The following is a 13180-nucleotide window of genomic DNA, read 5'->3' as shown; positions in this document are numbered from 1 at the left end:
CAATACTTCATGTCACAATACGTCACATCACGTCGCATCGCAACACATCACGCCAAGTCACATGCTCAGAAGATGTTAGTTCTCTTTGGATCTACCTACACATGTGAACAAACATGCTCAGTGATGAAGTTCAACAAATTCAGATACAGATCCTCTCTCACTCATGATCACCTGTAAGCTGTCCTCCACCTCAGACATTCAACCAGACTTCAATGCACTCCTTCAAGCCCAAGACAGACTGGACTGAACTGGAAAACATCAAAAGCACTTCTTGCTTTTGTATAAAGTTAATCAAGTGCTGGTCTTTAACATACATCTTATGTATTTTTGTGAGTAGAATTAAGTACAGACTATTGGTTCGGCCCTCCACAACAGTGCTACTTTCTCATGTGGCCCCTTGGGAAAATGAATTGCCCACCCCTGCCTTAGAATGAACAGTTTTTAACCACATCAGGAGGGGGTTCCTCTTCACAGAGCCAGCTGCCATGTTCCCACAGTAGCCTAGAAAGGACGAACCAATGGTTTCGCTTTTTTTTTCTTTTTTCGGCCACCATAGACCTCCTACATGCATGGCACACAGGTGAAGTTTCAGTTGGTTGCAATCTGTAACGTCGCTGCTACATGCTGCCAAATCCTTCTTGTTCAATTTACACATCTAATATTGGAGAAGTCATCAGAAATAACCCTGTGAGGTGTACAATTTTGTTTTCAAGGGGGTCTTTGTTAATGTATTGTGGTGTGTCCTTGCTAACACGGTGGTATTGTAGAAGGCTTTATCTGCTCCCAGAATTCATCAAGGCCATGTGAAAATACATGTGTTGCATGTCCTGAAAAGACCAGAAGAATCAGGCTAATTTTGGTACATCTCTGGCCAACTGGACTAAATCCAAAAGGACACAAATGTCATCGGAATTTGTGTCTGGTGAACAGAATTGTAGAGGAAGTAGTTGTTTATTTGTATACATGCTATTTTTATAAACCTTGTACTACACATGAAGAGCACACAGCCAACATTACTGTATGTATTTAATTTCACACAGACTCAATCACTTCCCTGAACATGTCACTGGCTAGAAAGCATGCTTATGCTGCCATCATGTGGTATGTTTAAGGTATGAGCACATGGCTCAAACCCACAGGTAACAAAAACCAACGCAGGATTTGAGGCTTTCACTTCAGAGAAAAAGGAAAGAAATCATACCATAAAAAATGACATACTACAAATGTACTTCTTATAGACATTGGGCCATCGATTGAACTATATTTGAATGATTTCTATCCATTCTCCCTTTGTTTCTGGCTGAATTATTCCTTGAGCATATTTTGTATCTTATTGCTCATATTTTTTTTTAAATATTACACACACAAAATTAATTAAATCACACAAAAAAGATAATGTTCTTGCACAAACACGTGTAAAAACTCAAAGAAGGAGAAATGGACCAGTGTTCATTATCTAAACAAGGGTACTTTATTCCACTCCCTTTATTAGTGCAAAGGAGCATAGTATAAAAAGATGACAAATTAGACATAGATGTAACACAATATGCAATCAGTAACACAATAGATATCCAACAGAATTTATGATTTGTATGTACAGTATGAAATAATAGACTGCAGTGTGAAGTGTTAACGGTCTATAACGCATTAAGCGTTTCTCGCGCGCGTTATTTTGAAGAGTCTTACCCGAAGTGGGCTGGATCACAAAAGTCAATGTGTGCGCTATAATACCACGTCGAGGCATTAACATGTGTATGAATGTAATCTTTGGTTTGAGGGGGAGAGTCAAACCAATAGTCGGAATTTGTGTCCGGTGAACCGAATTGTAGAGGAAGTAGTTGTTTATCTTGATACATGCTCGTACTACACATGTAAAGCACACAGCCAGCATTACTGTCTGTATTTCATACATTTAGCTGTCAGCTGTTTGATTGTGACACGTGAGATGATGATGCCAGGTATCTGTAGCAACAGTAAACATCCCTTAACTCTGCTCGACCCAAGACGGAAGGTAACTGACTCACTCACTAACTAAAGCTAGGTTTCAACTGACCCTAAATGTCACCTGTCACTGTTTCTTGAAATCCTAACTCATCCGAGGGGAGAGTGTTCAGTTAGTTTCGTTATTCATTATGAACTCTAGGGTTTATTCATTTAAGCAATAAGGTACGAAAGGCAGTACTGTGTCTACAATAATGTACTGTTCAAGGGAGTTGTTAGGCAAACCCTTGAACTGTACATTATTGTAGACACAGTACTGCCTCGAGTACCTTATTGCTTTCATAATACGGGTACCTGCGACTTTATAAATAGTAATAGTAAGCTCCCTTTCAGCACAAAATAGTTGTAGCCACCAAACGTTGTGTATCGCATTTCAGCGACAGAGAAAATAGTCCCGGGACGCACATACGGGACAGGGTGGAGGATGACACGCAGCCACCGATGTAAAGGGAAATTACCGACGTAATTATCTCTCACTAGAAATTATCATGATTTTGTGGTCCAACCCTTTTCATTCCTCATCTCATTTGATTCCTCATCTCAAGTGACGTGTGTGTTGTCGTTCGTTATGCTAGTGTGGGGGACTGCGGTCAAGTGAGCCCACATCCGCCGAGTGAGCCGCAGTTGCAATTCTAAATGCACCTCTATTCAAGGTGTTACGGTACGGGGGCCAGCTCAATGTCACAATATTCAAACAGCTATAAAAACAGATCCATAGACTTGTACATAAATATTCCACTGCAGTCTTGTTCAGGATGACCTATGCTATGTCCATGTACATGGCCTCAAAATATTACTGTACAGTTTTGGAGAAAAGTGAATTCAAAGTCTGCTTGAATTTCATAATGATATTCACAGTTTTGAGGCCATGTACATGGACATAGCAGAGGTCCCTCTGAACAAGCCTGCAGTGGGATATTTATGTACACGTCTATGGATCTGATTTCATAGCTGTTTGAATATTGTGAAATTATGAATATCATTATGAAATTCAAGCTGACTTTGAATTCAATTTTCTCAAAAACTGTACAGTAATATTTTGAGGCCATGCACATGGGCATAGCAGAGGTCCCCCTGAACAAGACTGCAGTGGGATATTTATATACAAGTCTATGGAACTGTTTTTATAGCCGTTTAAATATTGTGACATTGAGCTGGCCCCCGTACCGTAACACCTTGAATAGAGGTGCATTTAGAATTGCAACTGCGGCTCACTCGGCGGATGTGGGCTCACTTGACCGCAGTTGTGGGGGATGCTACGTGAGCTTGTTAGCTGTTCCGTTTAAGCTAACGTTACTGTTAGAGCCCCGTTGCAATACTGTGAACGCTCAAGCAATACACCTGCAAGTTAAGGAAACCAACGTATGCGAGTCGTTACTGCGGACGTTACAATATCAAAGTTTACACGAACATGTTTGGTAACTGTCAAGCTTGAAATGACAACTAACGGTCGCGCAATTTAAATCTACCTGTTATTTTTAAGTGCGCACTGATATGGAACGCTCTAAATGTAAACAGGCTGTACAGTACTTTATGGCTGAATAAACTACACCTCGTGACTCACTCTCAACCAATCAGAATGCTTGATTTGATCTGTATTATAATTTAAACTAGTGTACACATACTGTATAGATGTGTGAATGTAGTCTGGTGTTGTGGTGATTTTTATGCAACTGGGTGGAGTTTTTTTATGCAACTGTAGGTAGTCATAATTTATACATTTGATAATTGATAATTAACACTAGTGATGGTGAGATGAAGCCTCATGAGGCATCGAACCACTTCAGCCAATTGGTTCGAGAAAGGGTTCATTTCTCGAAGCTTCATGTGCACACGAAACCACCTACTGGCCAAGTGTATAATCACAGGCAGCTGTATCTGAACCACATAATGTGATGCATTGCATTTTTGTGTCTGTTATGGCTGTTGGGAATGACTATGAATTACAAAAATGTATGACCAAATAATTTATGTACATAAATTATCACATATGTGCATAATAAAATATTTTTTTAATATATTCTGTGTGTGTAAGTTTTCCCAAAATGCTAGTATCATATGATATGGCAGGTTGTGTAATGCTATTATGTCACTTTAGGAAAATGGCATGGGCATCCTTCTCTCCTCACTCTCCTAACTCTCTCTCTCTCTAAACTATCCTCTCTCTCTCTCTCTCTCTCTCTCTCTCTCTCTCTCTCTCTCTCTAAACTCTCCAAACTACATAAACGCTATCCAAACTATCCAAACTCTCAACAAACAACCCACATTTTGAATGGAGCCTGAGGAATTTATATTGCTGTCAAACCTCCCGGCAAAATCTGAACCACTTCCCGAAGCAGTCACGTGGTACAGCCGGGCAGCGAGGCTTCTGACGTTATCATTTTTGGCTCCTCCCCTAAATGAAGCAAGCCTCGATACGCGCTTCGAGGAAACGCCCTCTCCATTACTCGACACACGCTTCGGAGCGTCGGCACATCTCGCAACAACACTAATTAACACAAATATTCAAGTCACAAAGCATTTGTTTCTTTAATTTTTTTCCTCAAAGACGTCTTTATTATTTATTTTATTTTAGCTTGGTTAAATTCAGTGGGTTCATCAATTAAGAGTTTTTCAACTCTTTAACCTAGCTAGTAGCTACCTAGCTGCTACCCATTTGTTCAGGGGTTCAATGGCTGATACTTGGTTAGCGTTAGCATTCTAATGTTAACTTGCTAATTGTAACTCACTTCCGGTAATAACGTAGTTAATTGTTCATTCTTTTATATCAATTACGTGCTATATATCTTTTTTTTTGCACACATATTCGAGAAGATGGGGATATATCATGTTGGGTAGGAAACAGGTGTCCCCAGAAGGGACAGGAGGAAGAAATCGCTGGCGGCCATTTTAGTTCGTGGAAAACAGATTTAAGCTCTTCATTCAAAATCTGATGTCGCTGGTCGGCACCTCTTTGAGAAGTCTTATTCCTTGTTACTGAAACTGCAGTTTCAAAAATGTTTTAAAATGTCATACATAATCATCTAAACTAAAATAAAATATGAGTTATTTTGTTAGCGTTTCAACAACACAGTTCACAGTCCGAGTAATTGGCATTTTGTTAAAACCTCATGGGTGCAGTAGTTGTTGTATTGCTGTGATGTTACTCATTTAACTTTTGTAGTGAGTCTGCAATGCAAATACATCTAATTTAAGTGCAGGGTGAAGTCATTTTTCTCTGTTAATATAAAATATGTTTTTTTTACTTCATTCTCATCGTGAACTTTTACATTTTTATAATCCACTAATTTGTGTTATATACCTTGCAGCTGCTGAAATTCCGATGAAGAAAAGCTCAGTGTAAAGCAAGCCAAGTGAGTATCGCTGAACGATGTCTGCTGAAATACCCATGGAGAGAACGTACCAGAGGACAGACTCAAATCGGTCAGTTCAGACCCTTGCACCTGTCTCACCTGCTCCTGGAATCAGTGGAGTGGAGTACCAAGGGGACGGCCAGGGCCTGCTGGCCCTTCAGGGCGAACCAATGCTGGGAAAGCCACACCCTGACCTATCCTCTCTGCCGAGCCCTGACTATGCTTCCACCTGTGGACAATACCAGCCTACTGCCTTTCAGAACGTAAATCAGACTGCGCAACAAGTAAGTGTGATTTACACTGTGTCACAATATTACACAAAAGCTCCCAGATTAAAGGAAAGGTCCATTACAAAATACTTCCACATTGTAAACAGCTATTGATGACGCGCCGAGCACATTTAAGTTTAAGTTGCCATTTTCTATGTTCTATATTTACAGTACAAAAATAGTTTTAAACGCTGGGTTGCGGTGTCAGTTTCTTCAGAATCGAAATAATTTGCAGAAGAAATATTTTTTAACTTTGTCTTCAGTGAACTAGAACGCAACCCAGCCAGAGCACACGTTTTCGTTTCGCCTGTGAGTTTAAGGCGCTAAATTAGAAATTTGTAGCACAGCTGTTGCCTCCGCACGGCTCTCAACATAGCGACGGTTGAGCCGCTGTCTCGCAGCTAACGGTGCTGACGACGGCAAAACAGTGTTCCCAGAGCTAACAGCGATGACCTGAGGGGGAACCAGAAGTTGGACCCTGGCCTCCGCGAGCAAGCTATAGCAGGGCACGCTCTAACATGTACTTAAAAGCATGCACACCTGCCAGGCTACACAAACAATGCACAGAGAAACTCAAATTACAACACACACAGAGGGAAAGTGCCCTCATTCTCTGCTCACGTAGACATTACTCCTTACTACGATATCTTTACATTGCAAATAGTTGTTTGGTGAGAAGGAAATCTCGGGGTCAACGATGAGGGAGTGAACTAGAAATAGGGAATATGATTTATTCTACAAACAACTGTGCCATGCAACCAAGCATGTCCACTTTTAGTTTTCAGTTGTTCGTCTTGCCACTAGATAGCAGTGGAACGTCAGATTATTGTGCCTCTGTAACATGTTGTATTGTCTGTTGGCAGGCTCCAGAGCGTCCACATGAGCTGGTTCAGCGGCAAATTGAGCAGATCCATGAGGTCCTTCAGGAGCAGAGTCGACTGCTGACGCTCCTGGGAACAGGTCAGTGTTGAGCAACACACTCTCCTGTTTAGGGCCGGGTAAAAAAAACCCAATAATAATAAATAAATATATATATATATTCTGATTATTTTAGATTTTTGAAAAGTAACTCTTAAGAGCACCTTTCCGTTGCCCCAACAATGGAAATCTCTTTGGGATTCCTTGTGAAAGTTGTTTATACATCTACCTGAGGCAGGATGACAGACGCAATATCCTCTTTACAGCTCTTTATTATATCAAGGTAGCTAGCAAATAGTTTTTTCTTCTTCTGTTACACACTATTCCCTCCATGTTCCGCATCATAGGGAATTTTATTAAGGATCTCACGGAAAGACTCCTTCCCCGTTGCTGTTTCGGGTTTTAGCACCGGTGTCGTTCTCCTCTCCGGAGAGGCTCACCACCCACACGTGTTGTGGATCATGTAGGCCACAACACGTTGAATATGAATTTTATTACATTATAACAAAACTGTGAATTATATGGTTTTGAGCTGCTACTGGTAAGAATCCATGTTACAATAAGAAGAAACTAATTCAAAAATATAATTTTATTATTTTAACATACATTTAAACCTTGTCTTTGGCTTGAACAAGTGCATTGAATTCTGGTTGAATGTCTGAGGTGGATATGTGAAGAACAGCTGACAGGTGATCATCAGTGAGAGCAGATCTGTCTCTGGATTTGTTGAACTTGTTCACATATGTAGGTAGATCCAAAGAGAACTAGCATCTTCTGAGCATGCCTCCTCACGTAACGTCATGTAACATAGCGTAGCGTAACATGACGTGACGTAACGTAGCTAACCTAAAGTAACGTAACCTGACGTAGCTTAGCGTAGCGTAACTTAACAGGCGTAGAAGCAATGTTTAACAACGATGACACTGATGTTCAGTGGGTTTCTATGTTTGTTTTTGTGTTCATGCATCTTTTCCTCTGTGTTATTTCTGCTGTCGACCTGCTAGCTAGCCTCAACTTGACAGCCACCCTAATCTCTCCTGTTGGCTACACCCATACTGCCTACACCGAGCAAAGGCTACATACCTCAAAATATTTAAAGCACTATTAGGGGGTGGGTTAATGCATCTACACAAGTACCTTGAGTGAGGAAAAGGATGGACGACAATACGTGGGAATGTGCTGCTTTTGACCGGGTGAGTTCATGCACATACATAAATCGGAACAGACTGTCACACCTTCCTGCAAAAGGGGTGGAAATTGGGGCCTCTAGGGGCGGATTAGCAACATCAACATTTATACAATGATGTAGGAGAGTACAACAGGGATGTGTTGTTTTTTGTCCTTGTTTGGGATAATGTTCCACCATCAGAAAAATAACACGGTGGTTTCACAGTGAGTGCTTTGCATGTTGGTGCATTGCTCGGATTGCATTTGTATATCATGGGTCTCCATCTTGTGGTAATGTTTTTTCTTTTTTACTTAGATCTGTATTTTGTTTATTTACAGCAGTATTATGCAAACATATTCACTCAGTATCTCAATCTAATACAAATATTTCCATTTCAATGATCAACATCACAAAATGATTTACAAATGAGGAAAGTTCAAATCCACCTTCTAGGTCTCTGCAGTTCCCTCAGGTTTGGCATTTTAGTAGTGGTTGTTGTTGGTTTACCCTGATTATATACATGGATATTTAAACAACAGTGCAGATGTGAAGTGAAAATGCACCAACAGAAACACATGAATTGCGAAAGATATTGACATTTTTATGTTCATCTGTGAGTAATGGTAGAAAATGTGGCGGAGTTCACAATACAATATGTTGCACTGAGGGGTACAGCTGGTTTCAGGTACTGATGATGAACGCAGATATTGCGAGCTTCCTGAGTGGTGAGTGAAAGCTCTGCCAACACTGTGTGGGAGAAATGTACAGTAAGTTAGACCTGTGCTATACTTTACTATGTATACTAGTACTTTATAGTTCATGCAAGGACCAAGTATGCAGTGAAATGCAATCGCAAAGGAAATGATCTATCATCTTAGCACCCGTTTTAAAATGAGTCATAATTAAAATGCCTTAATATATATTAGTAGTTCAAAATATAAAAATATATATAAAAATTGTACCATTTAAAACCTGCAGCTGAAAAAAAAGTTTTCATTGTCTTATAACGATTTTGCGATTTTGCGGTACTGAATTTGACATCAGGCGGCAGCAGCACAACGTGAAGCCCTATGAATGGACCACGAAGCAGTGAAAGCAGTCAGTCGAGCATCAGCATGTTGGAGAAAAGTGTGGAAAGAAACTCTCAAATTGTTCAAAAGACAGCCTCAGGTTATTAAGGGTTACAGCGAGAAATGCATCAGCAGTGTACGTGAGACTGGCCCCAAACATGGCTCCAGATAAACCATGAACATGTGCAGCTTTTTAGATAGAAGATGGTTTGTTTAGGTCTCTGTGTTTCCAGCCTTGTGTCGACAACATTAATCAGTATTGCTCTAGCTGTTAATACTCTTATCTATAATATATAGCGTGTGTGGAGCGACCTGTGGTTATGCTATTTGTGCAGCTGAGGCGTAATGTTGAACAAGCACCTTGGAGATCGCGTTCACTACAGTATAAGAGAAGGGGGGGGGGATCATTTTGCTAATATCGGCAAAGTAATTTCTCTTATTCCAGAAGTTGTAGTTGTCGTTATTGTTGTCGTTCCCAAACCAAAGTCAGTATCTGGCAGTCTGTTCCGGAGGAACGTAGGACAGAAGGTGGATATGTAGGCATCTTTAAACCCTGAGTTGCAGAAGCAGTACACCAGCGGGTCCAGCAGGCAGTCGATGTAAGACAGAACCATGAAGCTGTCGTAGACCTGAACCACCATGTCCTCCGCGTCCTGCCATTCTTTAAGCCGGACGGTCAGCAGCACCGCTCTGGCCACGGTGCTGGGCAGGAAGCAGACGGAGAAGACGACGAAGACGGACAAGACCACGCACATCGCTCTCCTCAGTTTGGCCTTCTCCCCCACCGTCTTCCTCTGCAGCCGGTTGACGATGCGCACTGTGCAGTAGACGAGGATGATGAAGGGGATGATGATCTGGCCGAAGTAGACAACCTTAAAAAAAAACAAAGCAACAGCAACAAAAGGATGAAAGGTGACCGTGAGTGTGACACATGCCGTGTCTCTGCAGGCAGAGTTCACTATCCACACATCTCAGTCAAAGATTTTTTTTCTGGGCGCTGAGGTTTCTGACTCATTTTTAAATGAAACTCCTCAGAAGTCTCACTCATCTAAACCTCATTTCCTCACTTGTCTTGTTTTGTCAGAGAAGCAGCCCAAAAGGAGGATTTTGTTTTTCTTCAACAAATAGTTGCAGGTCTTTTTGATCAATTATTCGACTCACCAAAAAAAAAGTAAGATGCCTAGACGGGTTTGTTTACGCTGCCTGTGGGAACTAGGGCAATTACATCAGCCATTAAAGCTATATAACTGTGATGACTGTTAGCTTTATAGGAAGTCTGTCTATGATAGTATGAGGTTGTGTAAATAACTGCAGTTCTTGCTCTTGTTAGCTTTGGCAGGGTTGGTATACGTCGGTGTAGTAGGCAATTGTAATTATTAAAGCCTTTTTGGTTTCCACGTCCATTTTTAAAACAAAAGAAACCAAAAGCCCACCTCTCTGAACGTGTCCGTCACGTCGTGAAAAGGAGTCTCGTATTTGCGGCCGAGGCTGTTGCAGCACTCGAAGGTCTTGACCATCGTGGGGATGGTGAGCGGCAGCAGGAGGAGCCAGATGACGATGCAGACGTGAGGGGATTTCTTCAGCACTTTGACGATATTCCTCCTCCCGAGCTGCACCACGTTGAAGTAGCGGTCGATGGAGAGGGTGATGAGGAAGGCGATGCTGGCGCCGCGGTTGAGAAACAGCATGAAGATCATCGTCTTGCACACCATTTTGTCGGGGCTGCGCCTATTGCCATTCTGGTAGTGGTAGGCCTTGGCAGGGAGACAGACCACCAGCAAGAAGTCGGCAACCACGATGTTGAACAGGAAGATGCTTTTGTTCTTCCAGAACTTGAACCTGAGGGGGAATTCATCAACAAATGCAGTTAGTTGCTTCCCATCACAGAGCAGGAAGCCTGTGAGGCTGTGATCCTGTCCTCACATTTAATCCTGAACATCTACAGAATCTCTGCACTCGTCAAACTGCTTAATGCTCATGATGGGATGACTCCAAGAGGATCCGCAATGGTTAAAAGGAGATTTCTATGGATATATTTCATAGCCGCTGCATTTCTTTTCGTTACTATTTCAGTGGTGGTAATATAGAATAGTGCCAAAGACAACATTGACTCTTTGCACACAGTTTTGTCTGCTGGCAGACCTTTGAGTACTGTGAGAGATAATCCATTTCCACAGTACAGTATGTTCCCCATTCAACACTTTTATCAGTTTATCTCAAGACTAGCACCCCCAGCTCGTCTCGTTTGAATGGCACTCACTAAAAAAGTGAATTCAACAGGCACACATACGGTTTGGTTCTGAAGTGATGTCACTTTTTTACGATGTAAAATCGCCACACGGTTTCAGTAAAGGTTTTAAAGATAATTTCTGCGTTTTTTATTGCGGAAATGGGATGAGAATCTAAACAGGATGTGACTGCTGTCCCGCTGGAGTGAGCCTGCATCTATTATAATTTATTCCTGTAAACACAAAGCTACAGTGGTATTAAACATGCATCAGGATCATTCATTGAATCAAGACAAAACTTGTCCAACATTTAGATATTTTATAAGTCAGAAATCACTTGCCCAGTGATACATTTTTAATTGCCCGGAAATTAATTGTTTTATTTGTTGGGGGTTATCTAATAACAACCAAGACTGAAGTTAATTGTCATGTTCGATCCGCCCTGCTCTCAAATTTGTGGCAAACTGTGCCATACACAGCCAACCGAACCCTTCTTTCCAGGAAAATTGACAGATTGATCAGGTATCCCAAGTACTAATAACAGTAAGTCAAAGTCACCTGGACTCACTGACACTCTTGTGGTTTCAATCACTCAGAGAGGCTAAATGCCGGGAAATTCCTACTAGCGGATAAATCAGACAGACATCAATTATCAAGTTCAAGTTGAAATTTTTCCCCTCTCTGAAGGCTTTAACTCACTTCTCACTCATCCACATTTATTTGTTGAGTACTTTCTGGGAAACTTTTAATAGGCAGTGGTAGCGAGATTGTGTTTCCTCATACCTGAAGATGAAGATGTAGAGGACCGACAGGTTGAGAGGCAGACCCAGCACGAACTCTCCAATAACCAGCCAGGAGAGGGTTTTGTATGTGACTTGATTGGGGACTTTGCAGTGGTCGATTGTTTCATTCGTAGACATGTTTTGTTGGCTGGACATAACTCCCATCGAAGCAGCACTACTTCTACAGCAGTAGAATAAATTTCAGTTAAAACGCTACCAAAGCAATGGGAGGAATAAGGGTCAAAGGTGTTTCCCGGCAGGTTAAAAATCCTTCGTTTTTCCCAAGGTGCTTGACCCAGAATCTTCTCCCCTTCTCACTGTAATCCGTCAAATTCAACAGCCCCCCTCTGAGAGCCTCACAGTGGTTCTGGAGCTCGAACACAGCCCGGCCGGCCGTGCTAAAACATGCTGAGGAAAACGTGCACTGTAAACACAGCATGAGCTGAAAAAAAAAGTATTGAATGTAGAGAGGAGAAAACACCCTGTCTCTGTGAGTCTGTGAGTCTGTGAGCCCTTTTTATGCAAGAGACTGCCACTGATTCTTCAGTGAGGAAGAACCTTTTTTTTTTTGGCAGCTGGAGGTGTGGTTTGAAGACGTAATGCTTAACGTACTCAGAAGGGTGGTGTGGAAAATAGTTTTCCACCTTAAAAACACGTTAGGAGCATCGGCATTTGGAATTGTCAGATAAGAGATAGTGACATGCCCTTTTTAGTTTCTTTATTACACACAAAGGTGACTGGGAACCTTGTTGTTGAAGGGTTTACCAGCAGCTGGGGGTGGGTTGACGCTTGTGAAATTCCTTAGGTGGCTGTCGATGCTCAACCATCATGCCTGCACATGTCTTTATTATTGGGTACTCTAGGGACAAGATCTACTATGTTGTAGACACAGATCTGTTTAATCAAACCCTAAATTCAGTGGAGGAGTTACTCACCATATGGTCATAAATGATGGTAGAATGATGTTGTGAGTCGTTGTTTTTCCTCAACACCCTTTTATGGTTTTTGGGAAGCACAAGTGCTCTCTCTTTCCCTGGACGGCCGGGCAATAGATGCCAGAAGAAAATGGATCCGGGAGGAAGTCAAGCAGCTCCCAGTGTTTGGATCTCGTCACAGCTGTTTTAGATGATCTTGTCAATTTTTAACTTGACTCCCCTGCCTCTCTGTGGCTACTTTCACTGGCAGGCAACAAAACGAGGACCTTATATGCTGCATACTATAATGATTTAAAAATGTTTCCATGAGCTGCTGCAAAGCCATGCACTTATTAACAGACTTCACTTTTCTACAAGGTAAGTATGCTGGAAGCGAAAGTCGGTCAGCGTGACAAAGGTTTGCGCCTTTGTCACGCTCTGTCCCAGATGTGATGTAAAATTGCACAAAAGAACAAC

The 13180-nt window shown here is 41.7% G+C and overlaps 1 protein-coding gene across 1 annotated transcript; it reads right to left on the bottom strand.

The window, feature by feature from the left end:
- Positions 1-9183: 9183 nt before the first annotated feature.
- Positions 9184-11945, bottom strand: LOC306734205 (12-(S)-hydroxy-5,8,10,14-eicosatetraenoic acid receptor-like; the record flags this gene model as incomplete). Its single annotated transcript, XM_079215545.1, has 3 exons — positions 9184-9651; positions 10213-10618; positions 11791-11945. The coding sequence occupies 3 exons, from the start codon at positions 11943-11945 to the stop codon at positions 9184-9186; spliced, it is 1029 nt and encodes a 342-aa protein (XP_079071671.1).
- Positions 11946-13180: the final 1235 nt, after the last annotated feature.

The sequence above is a fragment of the Taurulus bubalis genome (assembly GCF_910589615.1).
Source record: "Taurulus bubalis genome assembly, chromosome: 3".
In the NCBI taxonomy this organism is placed as follows: Eukaryota; Metazoa; Chordata; class Actinopteri; order Perciformes; family Cottidae; genus Taurulus; species Taurulus bubalis.
Note: the sequence above shows the minus strand (reverse complement) of the source record. Positions and strands in the feature narration are given on the sequence as shown.